Consider the following 20,904-nt stretch of genomic DNA (forward strand, 5'->3'; position numbering starts at 1 on the left):
TAGAAGCACTCAGAGAGCTCAGGCCTCCATGGGGTCATTAAATAATTGTTTGATCCGGGTCATCACCAAAATTTAATCACTTGTTTTTTGTGACAACCCCAAGATTTACTGAAAATTTCATCAAAATCTGTCAATTGTTTTGTAAGTGATCTTGCTGGCAAAGAGACTGATGGACACTACCAGTAACATAACCTCTTTGGTGGAGGTAAATATTAACATTCTGTACACAATTAAATGTTCAAAACGGGCAGAAGTCAATGGATAAAGTAAAGCCAGCAGATTAACAAACACATAGGTGTTGTATCGAGATCTGTCCCCCGTCAGATCTTTTTACGCCCAGGGGATTTCCCGTCATCAGGATGTTTCTCCTACTGGAATGAACAAAAAAAAGCCAAAAAGGATTGAATTTATTTTCTTTTAGCATTTTACTTAGAATGCTGTTGTTTAAAACAACATAGAATAAGAAGAAAACAGAACAAAACCTGGTAGGGAATCAGATTTTGACTGGGGAACAAAACTCAACACAACACCAGCACGTCGTCATCAAACATAGGCCGAAAGTCTGGTTCACTGAAAAATGTGGCAAAAAGACAACCTGCCCAACTTCATAGAGTCATTTAGCAGCTTCAATAATTTAATAAAGTTTTTTTTTTCTTTCTGCTGGCTCCTCACAGCCCCTCTGTCTGTGCAGCCCTCCTGTTCTGCTGCTGTAAGCCAAGGAAACCTTGCAGGGCGTACAAATCATCCTTTAATTGCCAGCTAGCTTGAAGTACTTCATCGGCCTCTGAAAGCTTGTATAATCTGGCTCGTTCAACACTGTTGTGAACTGTTTTTTTCCACGTGATAGTTTGAAAGTGAAACTGTAGCTCAGACAGAGGTCCACTGCCGAACGCAGCACAGTCAAAACCTTCAGGATATTAAAAGATAATTTAATAAAGATATTGTACAGAGTTGACTTTAAATTACTCTAGTAATTATAAAATTATTCTTGCTATGCAGTTGTGTTTTACTTTTATCAAAGATTTCTAGAAAAGAACATGATCTAGCTGCTGCACATTTCTGCCATTGCAGTGATAGATTCAAATTTTGAGGATATATCACTCACCATATGCAGGGTTGGTTGTACAAAGCTTGTTTTTAACCCAGTCAGACGCAAGACTAAATTTAAAAAAAGCTGTCTTAAAACTTCTTAGAAAGGTTTTAATTTTGCAACCTTTTATTGAGGCCCCCCCACACACACACACACTTTGTTTGTATGTTCCTCAGTTTTTTTAATGAAAATGTTCATACGTCTTAAATGCTGATGGGATGCTCTCGTTGTGTGGAAAGTAGGAGCCTGCATCATTTCATCGAGTCTGAATGGGTTAATAAGAAGCACTCAGATTCCCATCAGAGTGATGGAGATAGTGTTTGTGTTTTAAATTAATAATCTGGGGTAAATAAACAGCAGACGGATATTAAAAAGACACAGTGACTACCTGTCTTCAGTCAAACCTGCAGATATGATTTGGCTTGGCCTTGGAGAACCCGAACGCGGTTCTGCTGCGCGCGCACGCACACACACACATCGCCTTCTTCACTTTTCTTGGCATTCTTTGGTCCCTGTTGTTGTGTACCCTGATTGGACCATGTGGTTGCCATGCGGTTGCCAGGCCGCACCCCTGCTGTGTGGTAATTGGTGTCTGTGGTGTTGCCGCGTGGCGACGGTGGTTTGACTGACAGGTTTGGCCACCTGCCCTGCCCTGGCTGCCAACGTGGCGTGGAAGGGGGGCGAAAACGAAGGGAGGAGGTGGCACAGGCGAGCAGGGGGTGAGCGCTCGACATGTCACGGGGGGAGGTGTGGGGTGGGCTTGGATATCTTATAATCAAAGATGGACTGTGCTGAAATGTGTTGGGCAGACGCAAAGCGGGCAAAAAAACCAGCCTTACACAAAGCATCATGGGTGATGGCATTTGGCTTTACTTTAGCTACTCACCACAGTGATCAAGCAAAAAGGGTTGTAAGATTTCTGATTACAAACCTTCGATGGTTCTGTAACCATTGTCGTTGATAGAAAATGAATTTGTTGCTGTAACCAAAGTGAGATATTTTTGTTGTGGAAACAAATCAATTTCTGACGCCCCGCCAGGTTTTGTTTAGAGAAATGGAACAAGCTCTTCCTCTTTAGGTTCTGTGCCTCTTAAAATACTGAATAATAGTCTGAACTTTCAGCATACAAGTTTTATATGATATAGTATTTATCAATAATTTTAATTTGGAGAGATTGCGTTATGTTTCTGATTTTGTTTTGTCTTTTCAACATAATGTGACTCTTAACATCAGGAGTCACAATGACAATATATATTTTTTTCTTGGCTCTTTTTGTGATCGTCTTTTTCTAAATATATAGATGTTGGATGAACGTCACCTTGAATGCTACGAAACATCCTTTTCAGTCAGATAATATCTGCTCATATTTTAATTATTGTCTTTATACAAGATTTTAAATGAACATTGAAGACATAAGAGCTCAGATCATCTGCCTCATCAGGACTGTGTAGTTATACTTGGATCAAATTTATTTGACGGTTACCTAGCAATACAGATAAACAACCCACAGAACTGATTTAAATTCATGTTACTAAATGTTTTCCACATCAAACATTTGAGACAAACAGACTGAAATACGAGTTGAAATGAACTGAAGCTGGTTTCATGTGTGGTTTTATTTGCATTGTGAAGCAACACAGCTATTTTTCCTTATTTAAGACAATAATACTACAGTAAATCCTGTTGGTACAACCTTTTATTAAAAAAATAAGAATGACAGCTGCCAACTCTTAGGTTATGCTCTGTCTTTATTCTTTGATTATAAGTTTCTGCATCAACACCACTTGAAGAAAACACATATTTGACTTGAATATTGTGAGTTTTTGCTCTCGGCTCTGTGATCTTTTGGTCTCAATATTTCTTAATAACATCCATGCTGCAGTTTTGTGTCTGCTCCGTTGAATTCTGTTACGTCGCCTTTGTCCTGCTGTTTTATTTTTAGTGGTACCTGACTGGAAATTGTTTATATTTTTAACTCAGCCCGACTTTAAATGTGAGCATTAAGGCAGTAGTTAAGCCACCTTTCAGTGGAAACTTTTTGTCTAGTAAAGATTTAAGAATATGAGCAAAGAATGAGAACATTAATAGCATACACAACCATATACTTTATCTATATTATATATACTATTTTCATTTCCCTGTCCTGTTTAGTTGCTATTTTCCAAACATATTTGCTCAAATTAGTTTTTTCCACCTGTATGTTCATTGATACTCAGCCTGCATGTTTCCTCCTGCTCCCTCTCTCATCTGCTCATTGTTCTTGTTCATCCCGCTTGTTCTCCTTCTCCGCTGTGTTTTACACACTTTCGGTGTGTTTAATCTCACAGGGGGCAAGGCCATAAGGCAAAGGTGATGTCACAAAGGAAACACTTTGGTTTTTGCACACTCAGACACAAGCAGAGCTCACACACTCCCACCCACCCTCACCATTGTCATGTATAGTGTTGCTAATCCAGCCCTGTTGCTGCAGTATCAAACATAGCCTCCATTTGGGATGAAAAGGCCCCTCTTTCACTCCAAGTTTGTGCGTGCGTGTGTGTGTGTGTGTGTGTGTGCTGACTGGTGTATTAATGGGTCTGGTCAAGATCTTGTACAGTGGGCGGTGCTGGCTTGGGATGCCTGTTTAAGTGTCGGGTCAGAGAAATGGGGATTGACAGGTCAGTTCAAGCCTCTGATTTTGTTTAAATTGACATCGTGACAAACACACACACACAAAACTGATTAATAGTTAGCATACCAGGTGAGTGTGAGGAGACTGACATTTTCTGCCTTGTCCTTGGTTTATCAGACTCAAACCATCCTGTGTGAACCTCCATCCCTTTTGTGTGTGTGTGTGTCACCCCAAGAGAGCTGGGTGTTCATGGTTCATTAGCCACACGTACACTTCCGTTCTGCTCTCACTGGTAGAAGGGACAGATTCAATGCATTCACACACAGACACACACAACACATGCGCACACACTCAATTCCTCTGTTTTGCTTTGTTCTGCCGGCGCTGATGAACAGACATGCAGCCTCCTCCTCCCCCTCCTCCTCCTCATCTTCAAGTAATCAGGGTACCTTCGAGACAGACAGGTAGCATCTGTCGCCTTCTCTCCTCTGATCCGTCCCTCCCTCTGGTTCTCCGTCTCCCTCTCTTCCATGCCATTGTGTTGCAGTACCCTTGACGATGAAGTGATGAGATAATGAACGAGTCGTCCTGCAGAATTAAAGTCAGTGGCACCCACGGTGCGTCCTGTAAATGGGATGTTCACGAGCAGTTTGACTTCAATGAGACTTGGGTCACTGACGTTGGTGTTTTCCCTTCAGAGGTTCGCTCCATAAATGAGAGATGAAGCCTGTTTTTTTTTCTATTTAAGATCTGTGGGCTTTGACCTCTAAGATGGATGTTGGGAGTGCTTCGCTGTTGGATCTGTTGAAATTGCAATCAGCACAGCTCAGGCCTCTTGTGAGTCTGTTCAGCTGCTCGAGGAAGCTGCTGCCATCTGGCCTTTCAGCTCCAGACTCCTTCGGATCTGCCGGGCCGCGATGGAACGAGGCTGCGGCGGTTTTGGTTTTGAACAGGGCCTCCAGCTCGATTAGCATATTTTCACCCTGTGTACAGACAACAGACCCCCAGCCACCCTGTCCTTCACCCCCTCCCACCCATGTGTTTGATTTCTCGTCCGTGACAAAGAGCTTCACCCTTTATCCGTGTGTGTGTTGGGTTGGTGAGATGGGGGGTGGCCCTTAGATTAAGGGAAAGCTTCCTGCTCTTTATTTGGGGAGTCCCCCTGGGAGACGCTTTGGGAATGACTTTCGTTGAGTCACTAACGCCTACTTACTTTCACACACACACATGCGTGCGCGTACACACACAAACAATGCACTTCTGCACACACATACACACCTTTCACCCCTGCTCTTTTTCAGGCTGCCCTTTGGCCGCGCACTGGTTGTTGTGTAACACCAGCTAAGCGTGCAAAGACACACACACACACGTCCCACGGAGGCCTCCTCGTCTGTTCGCATTAGAAGGCTCCTTCATCTCTTTATACTAAAATATACAACTAACTACAGTAAAATATCTTATTCTAATGTGACAATGAGTTAAAAGACGTATGTACCTACTGGTCTGCAGGTGCTTTTAAACAAGTACACTTCAGCTTACATTTTACAGGAAGGGTAAAAGCATAAGTTTGGTGACATTTTTCTACTGAAAATACCAACAAGAACCTAAAGATTTCACTTTTTAAAATCTGAATGTCTAAACTGTCAAAGTATGGTTTGGTACATTCCGCTGTTTACAGAAGAAAAACTTCTATGCTTCTAAAGAACTTCTAAATTTGAGGAATGATGACGTGCACACAATAGATCCATTTTAAAGTTGTAATATTACATCTTATGTTCAGCTACTTTACCCACATTTAAAAACACCTACAAATTAAAAATAAATCTAGCATGCAGGTTCGGAGAGGTTATGACACATTTAGATATGTTTCAGGACCACTTTTTATTAGATTTGTGTTAGATTTGGTATGAGATAGCTGCAATTATAATTATAAGCAACATCAAGCTGAAAATATACAGATGAGAACCAAGAGAAATGTTTGCACAGTACATATTTAGAAACAGATGTTACACACTCCAACAAAACTGTCAAATAAAACTAATAACTTCTTTTAGGCTAAAAGTGGGAACTTTCCTGAAGTTTGTGAGTCTACATTTGTAAAACTGTTTGACTTGAAGTCCTGAGTCATTGGTAATGTTCTGTACTGATCACAGCTCCTCCTGTTGTGAGTTAAGAACAGGAGCTCCTAATGTAGAGCAAATGTTTCAAAGGGTTTATGTTCTATCACTTTTGGGTTCCTCGCAGCTGCCAAGAGAATTTGAGGGTGGTGGAAAGTTGCTGAAGTTCTTGCCTGAGTGAATGATGTGAGCGGAAACTTGTGAGGCAGTGCTTTGTTTGATTCTTCCATGGGTCAGGCGTTCGGAGTCAGATAAAACCTGATGAGAACAGTGTCCCTGTCCTTTTTGTTCCTGTGAGCCTAGTTCTGGTTCTGCTACGGGTCTCTACCCGTTAACAGGAAGTTGTTCCTCTCCACTGTCACTTGTCGCTTCGTGTTTGCTGTGGACGTGGGACTGCATTGAAGAGATTTGATGCAGTCTGCTGGTTTGTACAGATTGGCATTTTGTCATGTACTAAATCTGGTTGTATTGTATTATTGCTGGGTTTTTGTCGGACCTTTCTTTATTTCTGTTCATATTTCTGTAAAATGGTGTTTTTGTTTGTTTGGGTTTGTCATTTCAAACTGGTGCCCATTTTAAGTTTTTCAAGAAGTCAAACATTGCCTAAAATCACTTTGACTTAAAGAATTATGTTGTCTCAGAAGATTCCTTGGGCTGGACAGGTTAAAGGATTAAAGCCAGATGACGAGTAGTTTTCTGGTCCTGGAGGTTAAGGATTGGACATCATGCCAATCCCTAGCTAACGTAATAATGACTCTTGTAAAATGAAAAACCTCAGGTTAGAGAAATAAATGTAACAGCTTTCATTTTATTTCTATCTTAAGATAGATTCTTAAAACTTCTTAAAACTTCCTGATTAAGGTCATGTCTGAAGTGACTTAGGATCTTGTTAACAAAATGGACATGTACAGTTTTGACTTCACCGCTGGATTAAGATTTAAGACCAACATCTAAAGAATATTTTAAGCTTCTTCGCTTGAATATATCAACCAAAAGTGTTGCCTCAATGCGCGAGTGACACAGCTACCTGCACGGTAGCAACGCTGGGTTGCTAGTGTTTGTAACCGTGTGTGTCTGTGTGTTTTTAGAGGTGAAGGTCGTGGCAGAAAGAAGCCCCATCCAAACAGCAGCCATTTTAATTTGTTTGACAGGGGAGAGAGGTGATAACCTCCCTCTGCAGCCGCTCACCCGGGGAAGGGGGGTGGGGGGTTAGAAAACAAGGCGCGAAAGCAAAAGGCAAAGGAAGGAGGGCTGAGCTGAATAGCGATAAGGCGGTTTGAGAGAGAGCGAGGGAGAATCTGAAAAAGAAATAAGAGCGAGCGCTGGAAAGGAGAGTGTAATATTTGATTATGGCTCAAGGCTTGTATGTTTATCCAAAGGCTAAAGACTGTCAACCAGCTAATCGCGGGGAGGGGGTGGGGGTGCGATGTGTGGGTGTGTCTGTGTTTGTGGGAGCATGTGAGCCTGTGTGGGTCATTGCTATCAGCACATAATTTATGCTGACTACACGTGTCTGTGTGTGTTTGTGCGTACGTTAGGATTTCTGGATGTCAGTTACAGTTCTGTGGGCCTGAGGAGAATACAGCCGACTCCCTCTGGGTGCTGTTAGTGCCACTCTCATACAGATGTGTGCTGGGCTGCAACTGTGACAGCGTCGGCGTGTGCATGTGTGCGTCCTTCTCTTACAGGAAGCAGAAACTCAAGAGTTCTTAATAGTGTCGGATGTGTTGGCGAATCTGTCAATTCTGGCTTCTACTGACTACTGCTTCACTAAGTGTGTGATGATGTTATAAATGTATTATCCACAGATTTTGGCTGCTATAAGGAGATTTTTATTATTCAGTGTCACAATTCTGAAAGAACAGCTCGAGTTTCTATAATCAAACAGGATTATATGAATAAAGAAGGCACTAACTTTGCTCTGTTATTGAGAGCTCATCTAACATCTTTTAATCTTTTGAAAATCTGCTGTAAGTGATTTATTTACATTTACTTCCACAGTAAATTGCTTAAGTTTATTATCAAAGGCAGAAGCACAGTGATGTTTTTGCCTGTGTTTGTATGTCTTTTGTCTGTAGCATTAGCAAAATATTTCATAAACCACTGGTCAGATTTAAATGAAACTTTCAAAAAGTCATGACTGGATGTATCTACAGCTGATTAACTTTTGAAGTCAGTCCAAATGAAGAAGGCCGCCACAGCCAACTGACCTTAGGAAACACAAAAATGGCTGTAACTTAGCACATTGTACAGATAATGAGCTAATGTTTATGTGGCAGTACCTGAGAGTCATCCATAATACATACTCTGGGTGCAAACGCATCTCAAGGTTTGACCAAAACGGCTACAACTCAACATGAGGTGATCTGAGTCTAAAACTCTGGCATGAAAGGCTGTGGGTGATATGCATTCCTTCAAGGAATGCTAGGCTTTTAATTTATGGTAATATTTAAAGCAGAGTTGTTTGATTGCAATAGATCTTTAAGAAAGGTACCAATTAAATCACCTCAGTACACACTTCGTTATCATTTAAAAACAAAAGCAAAATTTCAGCAATAAGCTTTAGTTTTTGCAACATTTTAAATTGCCTGCTTTTTCTTCTGCCAGATGCTGAAGATGAAGGAGGAGGAAGTTGGTTGGTTTCAGAAAAAGACATGGAGGTAGGAATCAGTTTCAAATGTTTTACAGTAAATAATTTACAGTTGTTTTGTTATTTGAGGCCATTCCAAATTCATTTCTGCTTGTGGCGGGGAGCTGTAAAAGGTGATTTAACTTTGAAAGTTGTTACTTTATGATTATTGATTCCCTGTTCAAACTTGTTCAAGGCTGATTTGTTGCTCCTCATTATGCGTCTAAGATACAGAAGCACAGGCAAGTAACTCTTTACCAACGTCATAGTATTTTTTGGTGATATCATAGCACACCTCCTGTGCGAAAAGTGCATTGTCAGTGCAAGTTTGAAAACATTAACACTTAAACAATTAATCCTTAATAAAAACACCTCTTCAATGAGTCAAGGCTCTGCAGGTTGTTACTGATAAAAGTCATGATCTCAGTAAAGCACTAACTGTGTGTGTTTCAGGCTCAGATCTATAACAAAGACAGAGGTTCCAGGATAACAGTGCAGCGGGCGTCCAACAGATACTATACTGGGAAGAACGTGCACTGTAAAAACTGCAACAGGACCGGACATCTCTCCAAGAACTGTCCCGACCCCAAAGTCAGTTCTTCTAATTGCACAATTGTGCCTCTGGCTTGTCCCACACTGTAAGGACGTAAACATACTAACAGTGTTTTTTTTCCTATATGTGTGCAGAGGTTGGTGCCCTGTTTCCTCTGTGGTACGACAGGCCACCTGGTCAGCGATTGTCCCAAAAAACACTGTAACAACTGTGGCCATCCTGGACACCTTTTTAGCACCTGCCACGAGAAGGCCTATTGGTACAAACAGTGCCATCGCTGCAGCATGAAGGGACACTTCTTGGATGTAAGTATCGAACATTCTTGTCTTTTATTTATCTATTTGTTCATCGTTTTGTTTTGAAAAAGGAAAATCAAAAACTTTCCAGCCAGATTTAGCAAACTAGCTGCAGGAATTTCCCCCCCGTGAAGTGTTAGCTCTTCAGGGACGCAGCTTTGTTTGTTCATCAGTTTCATGTCAGAAGTGTTGGCTGCGGTTGAGTTGGAGCTCATCTTGATTGTACGAGCCATCCAAGTCAAAATACAGTCTCTTTAAAGCGTGCGGCTTGCTTTGCCACAAACGTTTAGAAAAGACTTTACAAAAATGCTCTTCTGCCTAAAATATAACTGTATGGCTTGAAAGACAAATACACCTGGAGTTATATTATATCTATTATTATGAAGTGAAAAATGTCATCAGAAAGCCCATATTAGGGATTAGGCAGTCTTTCTTTGTGGCTATGGCTACATTTTTGCTTACACAGATCCATGCATTGCCAATTATTGTTTGAGCCATTAGATCTTACTGCATCCTGAGTGCATTTAGATCTGTCCACACTGATCAGGATGTATGATGGTAAGGGCCTAACATTACAAATCAGTGTAAGACAAACCATGCTGAGCTTTGCAGAGCTGTTTTTGTGTACATGTCTGATGATGCAGTCTTTTTAACACAAAGAACACGTATGTGACAGGCATAAACACAAGAGTTTTGTGACATACCTGTAATTCCAAAATATGTTTTGAATCACTTCATTGATGAAGTATTGCAGAAAAAAAAACTTCAGTGTGACACAAAGAGTGTTTTATGATTTACATGTCCATATGGGTCCACATGGGCCTTTGTGTCGTAAATGTTGTCCTCTGTGGACATTTGTGTTTGGACCAAAACTTATACCTGAGTGTCCTGAACACACAGCAGCTACAAATGGAAAAAACAGGAAACCAGAAACACTGGTGATTTGGTGCTTCTTTTTTGTCACCTAAACTATATAAAAACATTCCACTCATGTAATTGTCAATAAGTCAACAGAGGAAGTTATTTTTTTGTTTTTAAAGCCTTTGCTTCATCTGTTGGCTCGTGGACTCTTACTCCCATGTCAGTTTGCTGTTTTTTTCCACAAGTGAAATACGCTGACACATCAAGGCTAAACTCATGTCACTCCTCCCCCCTACCTGTTAACGCTAACCCTTCATCTTTTGCACATGTGGAAACAGGGGTGTCCCAATTCTTTTTATTTTAATTTTTTTTTATGATGCAAGAGGAGGACAAAGGGATAGGACTCTCTGGCCCTATGGATGGAGATTTTTCAAAAGCTGCACCTGCAAAAAAAAAAACAAAGTATCTGGCGTAAAATCATTTTATTATGACAACAATCATCCCTGTAACATTATCATCACTAGTTTAAAAATGACAAAAATAGCCTCATATCTCAAATTTTATGTCACAACATTTGTTGTAATCTTTAATTTTTACTGTTTTTATATTATTGGCAATTTTCCTAAACATGAGTAAAAATGAGTGTCAAAGTCTGTTACAAGCTACGTAGTTAGTAAACACCCCATATTGGGAGATGTTGATTTTGCATCTCTTCACATTAAATGTGTATTGGTGAGAGTTGTTGGTGCAGTGGCTTCATGAAGAGGTCCCATTTTGTTGGGAGATAATTAAACCACTGCAGCTTTGACTTTGAGTGAATTGGCATTGAATGAGCAAGAAAATAATAAACCCATCTATCACTTTCCCTCTCAGTAATAATGAGCGATCAGGGGTCAGCACACACTGCTCCTTACATTAATTGATACACTTCAGTAATTACAGCTCTGTTGTGGTTTTGCCATGCTGTTTGGGTCTGTGCGTTACAACTGAGGTCTGACTCTAATGACCATTAATGCTGGCCCATTTACACAAATGACTAGAAAGAGAAAACTGTATGTTGAGAGCTGTCGACGGCCACCTCACCCCCATTCTTTTTTTTTTGTCTCTCCTCTCCCTCCCTTTTCGTCAGTCAGTCATGTTCTGTGCTCTGTGTGATGGATGAGTAACCAGGTGAACACCAGAGGGAGAGGCTACACCAGGACACACAGCCCAATTTCTCTTTTATTCTTCCTCCTTCCCTCTTTCTTTCTTACAAACGTATCCATCCTTTCTCATCTTCTCGTTCCCATCCATCTGTTCCCTTCCTTTCTCTCACCTCTTCTCCATACCGTTTTAAACAGCAGTGGTCCAAAGTTGTGCAGAGCTGTAATTACCTCTCACTTGTAATGCATAACTTTTTTTTGGTTTCTTACACTCACAAATTACACTGAATGTATTAGTGTGTGTGTGTGTGTGTGCGTGTGTGTTTGTGAGAGAAAAGGAGTCAAGACTCAGTCCCCTGGGCCCTTCTGTGTCTCTCATTAAAGACAGACGGTTGATGGAGCGCGAGTGTGTCGCTCGCCTCGCCTGTCGCCCTCGACAACAGCACACTACCCTGGCGGTCTGGAGGGATAGAGCAAATGGGAGGGAGTGTGGGGGTGGGGGGTGTTGGAGGGAAAAAGATAGATGAGAGGAAGGGAAAGATGTAGCGATCAAAATTCATATTAGTTCTTCTTTTTTATTCAAATGCAAACAGATCAAATTTAGCAAGAAAAACTAGCACTCTGCGCAAATTTCAGGCCAAATTAGGCTCTTTTTGTCGTGAAGTGAATTTGTATAGAATTTGCTGAGGAACTTTACCGATGCAAGAGCAAATTAAGCACAGGCTTTTTCACACAACGGCCTTGAATCTGAACCGTGTCTCCCTCGGCTTCTCACTCAGTAGGTATGTAAGTAGATAAATCTTATTGCCTGCGGCGACTGCGTCATTTTCAATTTCCCCGTGGGAAGTGGCGCTGGCTGGCAAAGGATGTCGGAACGCTTAAGGAACAGCGTGGAGAAGCCCCAGAGATAATGCTTTAGCCACAGCGGCACAAAACAACTGACTGCCTCACTTTCTGAGTGTTTGAGCAACACATTATTGGAAAACTACAAATCTGGGCTTCAGGGAGAAATGCAGGAAGAAACGGAAGAACTCGAGCAGACGTTTGTCACCAAAGTGTGTTCTTCATCTTCTACACCATCAGTCCCCAACCTTTTAGCTCCACGGACCGGTTCATTATCAGACAGTATTTTCACGGACTGGCCTTTAAAGATGTGGCGGATAAATACAACAGAATAAAATGATACGACCAGCATGAAAACGGGTGTTTTTTTTAAAACATAATAAACGTAAATCCAACGTGTCCTCGCAGCTTTGTTATCAACGTGAATAACAGCCTCTCCTCCCCCTGATGTTCTCTAGTCAATATGGTGATGTTTAAACTTTAAAATAAGATACACCATAAATATAAAGTGCACAAAGAATTCAACTCACCATAACGCTGAATCAATGGGAGCCCTGAGCCTGTTTCTCAATAACCAGACAGATGTTTATTTTTTTGCTGGTTTTGCTGCTTGTTGGTTTGTTTTTAGCGGTAACGGATCAGGTGACCTAGATAAACGTTCTGACACGCATCAAGAGTGAGTCATAGACGGATGTAGTGGAGAGAATCCGGTCAGTTTTTCAAAATAAATGTCGTTCAGACTCCGAAAATAAAAAAATGGAAATACTGTAAGTTAATTATTCTTTCTCTGCGGCCCGGTACCAAATGACTCACGGACCGGTACCGGTCCGCGGCCCGGGGATTGGGCACCTCTGTTCTACATGACCTTCTCTTCTCAGTGTCTTCAGCAAATTTCACTTGTTGTGTTTTTACATTTCTAACAAAGTCAGTTTTCATGGACGTTACTGACATGTTTCTTACTTTTTTTTTCCAGAGTCGTGTACGCATTAATGCAACTTCTGTGTGCCTCTCTAAACTGGTGTTTGTGAGAATTACGGTGCTTGAGATTGCGTTTGTTGTAAACTGTGCTCTATAAGTAAATTGATTGTGCTTATTTTTTCACTTTAAAATGTATCTTTCTCTCCTTCCAGGCTTGTCCAGAGATCTGGAGACAGTACCACATTACAGTGAGTATCTTTTCATTAAGTGAACTCTGTCAAGCCCCACTGCTCTCACATTCACCTGAACACTGCTTCACCTATTCATCTTTTAATCTCTGAGGGTTTTATAGGTTTTTTTTTTAAGACCGAATTCTGATGTGGCTTTGTTTATATTATATTAATAATCTAAAGAAATATTAATTTTCCTTTATTTTAAAAGAAATAAAGTCACACAAATATCATAATTGGTTCTTCTCTACCTCTCCCTGAGATGAAACACAGACAAAAACAGGTCGCAGCATTTGAGTTAAGTAAGGCAAAACTAGGAAAATTACCAATAATTTACTGTGGGTGTGTAGTAAACTTATAGGACAACCACACAGCATAGTGTTAAGAAAAGGTCACAACACAAATGCATATTCTGCATCTTCCCTCTGCTGCAGGAGTGGGCAACCCTGGTCCTTGAGGGCCACTATCCTCCATGTTTTACTTGTTTCTCTGCTCCATCACACCTGATTTGAATCAATGGGTGATTAACAGGCTTCTGCAGAACATGAAGAGGTGATTTAACCACTGAATCAGGTGTGTTGGAGCAGGGAAACAAGGAAAACATGCAGGATAGTGGCTCTCAAGGACCATGATTGGAGACCCCTGCAGCAGAAGGACGATGCAGCTCTCAGGTCCTGTGTCAGGTCTTTGCTGGACTTTTTTTTTCAGTTTTTTAAAAAAAATGTGACTTTCAGATATTGCTTTTCTGCTGCAGTTAGTTTGTAGGCCTTACTCACCTTCTTTTGTCCTCTTGTTCATTGTTCACATTTTTAGAAACAATCTTATTTTGTGCTCTGATACAAGAACTAAACAAAAAGCAGTGAAAAGCAGCCAAAGTGGAAAATTTTTTTGAAAGCCTGAAGAGCTATTGATCAAGATCGCTTTAATAGATTAGAAGAAAGTCTGAATCATTAAAACCTAAATTTAAAATGATAATAAATAGACTTTGGACTGTACTATATGTGCTGCAGGTGTTTCCAGTAGATTACTGTTTTACCACAGTCGTCCCAATTAAAGCAGAGAGATAACACAACAAGATGGTGATGGTGGATGGACAGACTAAGCCTCCAGCTTTCTGAACCCAGCTTACTTTAAAGCCAGTGACAGTCCTTTTATTTTTATTCTTTTTTTTTCCATGCAGAATACATCTAATCAGACACAAAATCTATCAGATCTAACCAACCACAACATGTCTGACAGAACGACGGAGCGTTCAGATATATTCATTTTCTAACAAGTTGTTTGAATAAACGGTGTTCTATTGGTCCTCACATCATCATCTTGATCATTTGAAACTTAAGCGTGTATAACTTTTAAAAAATAAAATAAAAACAACTCAGTAAATCAGCTGTAACTAGGTTTGACCTCACTGAGCAGTTCGGATATTAAAACCAAAAGATTAAAAAAGTGTCAAAAAGTGATGGGAGTCATTTTTCGCCTTTATGTTCAACCTAAGTGCACATGTGATTTTAGTGGCTCTGTGTGTGTGTTTGTGTTTGCAAACAGTGTGTCAGAAAGTTGAAAACTGTGACACTCACATGGGCCACATGTCAGCAGGGAGGCATTTGCCTATTTGAGTGTGTGTGTGTGTTTATCAAAAGATTGAATAGATAGCTAGTTTTCCTGGCTTGTTGTGTATGTGTGTGTGTGTGTGCATCTGAGCGAGGGGTGATATAGACCTCAGCCTAAGAGAAAAGAGCAGCTTGTTTGTCAATTAAAAGACGTGATAAAGCATGAAATGGGCTGCCAACACCACGCGGGACGAGGCGGCGAGGAAGAAGGAAGAGGAGTGTGTGTTTGCATATATCTTGGCGTGCACTTTGCGTATGTGTGTTTGCGGAGGTCTGTCACTCTCCTCTATGGAGATTAATTAGCAGGGGCTGTCTAATGAAAAGGCAGCATCGTTAGCGCAGGGTAGCACGGTGGGAGAGAGGGAGGGAGGGAGGGGAGGAAGGAGGAGGAGGAGGGAGCGGGACAGAAGTTCCAGGGGAGCTGCTGGCAGAGAGGACGGCGGTGGAGTTTAATTGTTGCTCGTGTTTCAGTGGAAGACGCTGATTCAGTTCAGTTTCACTCAGAACCACAGACGAGAGGAGACAATACAGACGAAAGTCTCTGGTTGCACGATGGTGAAACAGCTTCTTTTCTTGTGTGTGTGTGTGTGTGTGTCTTTGTGTGTGGCGTTGTGCTTTAACGGGTGGAGGATTGTGACCCAGGTCTAATTGAAGTATTTAAGCCATTTAAGCACAGGGAACAGAAGGTCGTTACAGATCCAAACTGGCATGGGGGTTAGGGGCCCGCGCACACACGGACCTGCTCACACACATACACACACACACACACACACAGGGCTCCTTCTGTTTAAGACAGCCTCATTTTATTCATGATGCTGCTTATGACCCTGAACTCCCAAATGCGAGCGCGCATGTGTGTATGTGTGTGTGCGCGTCCGCTTTGGGAGATGAGACTCTGTCACCTTCCGCTGGGCTCAGCCAGGTGTGAAAAGGCATTCTGTCAGACCTCCCTGCTACCGGGTCCATTTATCCTTCGCTCGTGTGTGTTTGTGTTTGTGTGTGCTCAGTCCGTTTATCTTCCGTGAGTGTATGTGTTGTCTGCCTGCACCTGGCCCTCAACTAACAAACTCCTCCAAACCCCTCAGTATAGACCACAAAGCCCAGGGGCTTTTACTGAGAAACTACCACACTGACACACATGGACACACACAAACACACACACTTTTACAGATATATGAAGCAGCAAATGGAGTAAAAAGATACAACATTTTCATCATGTCTTGGTCAAACATGTTTTTACACAACTCCTAATATGTATTTAGAAAATGCTTTTTTTTCCTGTTAAAGAACAGCTTGACTTTAACAGCTCTGTCTCTTTTTCACCAGCCTCCACACACACACACACACACACACACACACACACACACACACACCCGCCTACAGACACTCTGGTTTTACTTCTTTCTTTTTCATGCACCTTAGACTCCATATGTCGGACTTCTTCCTCCTTCTGCATTCTTACTTTCTCACTGGGTAATGTGAACTCTGAATACAGGTTTAAAAAGCCTCCAAAATACTCCAATCCAAAATGCAAAAGATCTAAATGTTCAGCTTTTACTCCCAGATTTTAGTTTTCTGTACAATCTCGTCTACGCTTTTCTTTATAAAGATGCATTTCCTGTTGCTGAACGTTGTTTTGCTTTCTCAACATTTGTAGCGTAATTGATACGATGACGAATTTATTACACACCAGACCATCACACTACCACCCCCATGCTTGGCTGTCAGCATGATGTTGTTTTTCTGAAATGCAGTGTTAGATTTGCCCCAGACGTAACGAGACGTTCACCCTTCAGAAAGTTTCGCTTTTGTCTCGTCAGTTCACAGAATATTTTTCCATCATCAAGATGTTGGTGAATGTAAGACGGGCCTTTATCTTCTTTTTGCTCAGCAGTGGTTTTGGTCGTGGAACTGTGCCACAGATGACATTTTTCCTCATCGCCTCATTCATATTGTTGAATCATGAACTCTGACCTTAACTGAGACAAGTGAGGCCTGCAGAGCTTTATGTCCTGGGTTCTTCTGGGACTTCCTGATTGAGAATGACGTTTTTTTTCCACATAGGGCCAGTTTGGTTTGAAGAACCTTTTCTCCTTTGGTAAATGAAATCATCATTTGAAAACTACATTTTGTATTTACTCACGTTAGCTTTGTTTTATCTTAAAATTACCTTTAAGTGTGACAAATAGGAGCATAAAAGACATCTGTAAGAGGGCAAATACTTTTTCACTGCGCGTGTAAATTTGCTTCACAGTCGATATTGTATTTAAAATGTGTGCCATGAAACGTCCGATGGCCTCTGTCGCTGAAGGGGTGAGCTTGTTTCCCAAAATGCACTGATGCCAAAAATGGGAGAGCGATGCCATCTTGTTTAACCAGTCTACATCATGAGCACAAAAATGAATCCAAAAACTGTAGTGTTGCACAGCTACTGGTGATTTCTTTGGGTTTGTTTTGTTGATTTGAGAGAACATTTCTAGATACAAAAAAAGGAGAATAACGATAAATTCTCCTGTTTGCCAAATTGGTGATTGTCATGATCAGCATCTGACAAATGGCTTTTATTGAAAAAGTAGCAACAGTAAGGACACAGTTTTCACACCAGACACAACATAGTAACAAAGGTTTTAGGACAAGTCTTTGACGAACACAAAACAGAACCGTGTTGATGTTTTCCATCCAGCGTCAGGTTTTATTAATGCCTACATGCAGCGCATTAACTGTCACAGTGACTTTGTCCTCCTCCTTCCTGCACGGACCGACCCAGAAGTGTTGGATTAAGACCAGAGCGCCGCCCTCTGGCCGCTACAGGAAGTGGAGGCGGATCTCTTGTGAATCAGCTTAGATGTTTTTAAAGAAAGAATTCTCTTCTTTTTATTTCAGAATGTGACTTCATCCCAAATCTGTGTGATATGTTAATAAGGTGTGTGTGTGTGGTGTCAGACTCACCTGCGTGGAGGAAATGTACAGACAGACAGAAAAGGGAAGCAGCTGGACAGGGTGGGGGCGAGAGGCGTGCTGCTGAGGGAGGGTTCTGGAGGAGCGAGTGTATTAAACCGTTCGGCAGAGACAAGGCGAGTGAATCCAAGCACACAGCAGCTGATTGGTACAGGTGTATCTGTGTGAGAGCATTGATTGGCCGCTCTTTAGACGGCTGCGGTGACACCTGTACGTTGGTGTTTATTGATCGGTGCGTCTGCAGACAGTGGTGTGTGTTTATTGAGCAGATTTTCTCATCACACTTGGATCAGAGTGGATGTATATCGATCTTTTCCTGAGGGACAGGTGTGTGTGTGTCTGTGTGTGTAATGTCATGGGTCGGTTGTGAAAAAACCCCACTTTGTGACCCTCTTGTTTGAAATAAATCCAGTTGAACTCTCCTCTGTCCCACCTGACTGCCTTCCTTTACCTTTTCATTCAGCATGTTGTAGCTTTCATTACATTTTTGTCTCACCGTCTTTCTTCAGAAGACATGCTCGCTTCACACACGTCTTTTGTCATCCCAAGGTTAAGACACTTTGCCCCTTAAATCCTCTAATTTTCATTAAAAGAATATACCATTAAATTCCCAACAGGGCAAAAAAAAAAAGTTCTGTTAACACAGAGGACTACTTCAGGTTGTCAGCGTCGAATTAAAGCAAAAGAATTTGCTTTTCGCGTCTTTTTCTTTGAGGGGTTTTGTTTGACAGAATAAATTGTTTCAAATTGGATCTTTTTAGACTTTCAAGTAGTCATTAAGTTGTAGTAGTTATTTAAAAAAACAACTTTCAGATACATTTGTCTCAGAGCTTTTTTTATAATCTTTTATTTTGAGTCAATGTGTGCAAGACTCACCCAGAGGTCTAAACTTAAATACTTCGTAAACACTTTGATCATTTAATCATTTTTCTGCTTTGAGTGAGCTCAATGGATGGTCAGAGTTAAACCATAAACTATGTTATGGTTTATACGTGCATTCAGAGGTTTTCCTAGTGTAAGGTTTCTTTTTAAAGCCAAAGTTTTATCATTATTCCTTTTACAGATATCAGTGTGACTTTTTTTTCTAGTGTAGAAAAGATACAAAATTTATAGATTTTACAATGAATGGAGGATTCTGTCATTGTCGGGTTTAATTTTGTGGGATTAAAATACCTGTTGCATCACAGATAAATGAGCCTGATAGTTGAATCAGTGGAAAATCCAGTCGATCTCTGAAGTTCCTGCATGTCTGTTTGCTCTGCTGCCTTCTGATGCTTCTCAGTGACTGACAGGATGAGTACAACCACTAAACATCCTTCTGATGATGCTCAGCTGGCTTTATATTAAAGTGCATTAAGCAGTTAAAAAAAAGACTGTTTTTTTCCTACCTTTAGTAAGACCTGATGAATAATTCAGGCTGCATGCCTATCTTACTGATATATTAGATGTAATTTCAGGGTTTCTGTTGGCTTTGTGGAAATGGAGTGCCCCTCAGTGGTCAAATACAGAACTACTTGTTGGTGCCCCAACCTGGATAAGTACTTTCTTCCTGCTAGGTTTGGCTCACATATTCTAAATGATTGCTTACACGAGGCAGCTAGAAAGCTGAAAATAATCAAACATCACTCAGAAAGAAAATTGACATTTATTATAAGTCTCTACAATCACATGTCCTGCTACGATGGAAGTCTGAGTCTCATAATAAAAAGAAAAGAAAAAAGATGAATCAAATATTATCGCATGTACTGCAGAAAGAAAAAAACAATTGGTTAGAAACCATACCAAGGGTTCTGTTATTTCAAACGTAGTTTCAGACGTGACCTGTCTGTCCTCCTCCCTGTTTGGACGACCTCTTTCATCCGTTCGCCTCACAAGAATGTGCTGAAACAAAACTGTGCTCTGTGAAAATCCCTCCAATCTAATTCTGTGCAGTAAGCTGTTTTCGCTGCCTCATCATTGTACGGTACGGACTGTCCTGTATGCTGGTTTCTGTCGACTCAAAAGGCTCTCGCCTCTTCATTCTCCCTCAAACCGAGACACTGACGGCCATACATTCAGTTCTGTGACACACCTGAAAGAAAAGTGCCCCTGTGTTTTTAAAGCTGCACAGCAACCAGGAAATGTGAAGGAACTCTTTAATGAAGTCATATAATTTAATAAAGTTCAAAGCATAACTTTACTGTACTGTGTGGGAAAATTGGCTCATTTTGCTGCATCTCTCATCAAATCTTGATCTATTAGGTTTAGAATCAGTTGTTTTATTATATTTCAAGGAAAGATATATGCTTGGTCCAAGGTCTTGGCTTCTTTTTCTGTTTTATCATTAACTAAAGCAAATGAGGTAGATAAATTTAGGAATTTGGGCGCCATAAACATAAATGATAATAAATGATAGTAAAAATATTTCATATTAAAAGCATAAAGCAACTTGACATCAATCCTCATGCACAGATTACTATCCTCATGGAAAAATCAAAAACAGGACCTTGGCATCCTTTTTTTTTCTGGTGTCTTAAAATAAGCTGTTGCGTGCACATGCAGAACCATTGGAATGTACACACACATTTTACTGCACACACTCTCTCACACACACACACACAGGTGCTCTGTTATCAGAGGTTTTGCAGGCTTTGCAGGTTATTGTGACTTTGTGCTTAGCTGGATAATGTCGATTTTGTTGCGCGTTCTGTGTAAAATTAGGATTTAACGTCCTGACTCAAGCGTATTTGACTCTGCCCATCTGTACGTTGTACATCTAAATCTCTGTCTCCCACGTTCAAATGTGCTGCCTCTGTCTAATTTGAGCGGAAATGAGCGTGCAGTACGGCGTATTTTCTACAAAACGCGGCCCCTCACTGAACACAGACACAGGCCTGTGAGCTCAGCATTGAGCGCTGAGAATAGAAAGAGTACAACTTACATTTGAAAAGATTAGCTTGTACCCTCTGTTCTGCTTTCCACGCTGTGACCAGATTACTGCCAGTTTCTGCCCCAAAAGTGGGCTTTTTTCACCAGAGGTGGCAACCCACCTCCGTTCACCCCTCCG

At 41.1% G+C, this 20,904-nt stretch overlaps 1 protein-coding gene across 3 annotated transcripts in view; it reads left to right on the forward strand.

Annotated features, from left to right (window-relative positions):
- Positions 1 to 20,904, forward strand: part of zcchc7 (zinc finger, CCHC domain containing 7) — a 55,094-nt gene that overhangs the window by 26,421 nt on the left and 7,769 nt on the right. For all 3 annotated transcript variants that reach the window (XM_017407162.3, XM_017407081.3, XM_037974904.1), the window contains 4 exons: positions 8,426 to 8,478; positions 8,901 to 9,038; positions 9,135 to 9,305; positions 13,273 to 13,308. In XM_017407162.3, the coding sequence (XP_017262651.1) occupies positions 8,426 to 8,478; positions 8,901 to 9,038; positions 9,135 to 9,305; positions 13,273 to 13,308 (398 nt within the window). The remainder of the gene's footprint in view (positions 1 to 8,425; positions 8,479 to 8,900; positions 9,039 to 9,134; positions 9,306 to 13,272; positions 13,309 to 20,904) is intronic.

Source organism: Kryptolebias marmoratus, linkage group LG3, assembly GCF_001649575.2.
Source record: "Kryptolebias marmoratus isolate JLee-2015 linkage group LG3, ASM164957v2, whole genome shotgun sequence".
Taxonomy (NCBI): domain Eukaryota; kingdom Metazoa; phylum Chordata; class Actinopteri; order Cyprinodontiformes; family Rivulidae; genus Kryptolebias; species Kryptolebias marmoratus.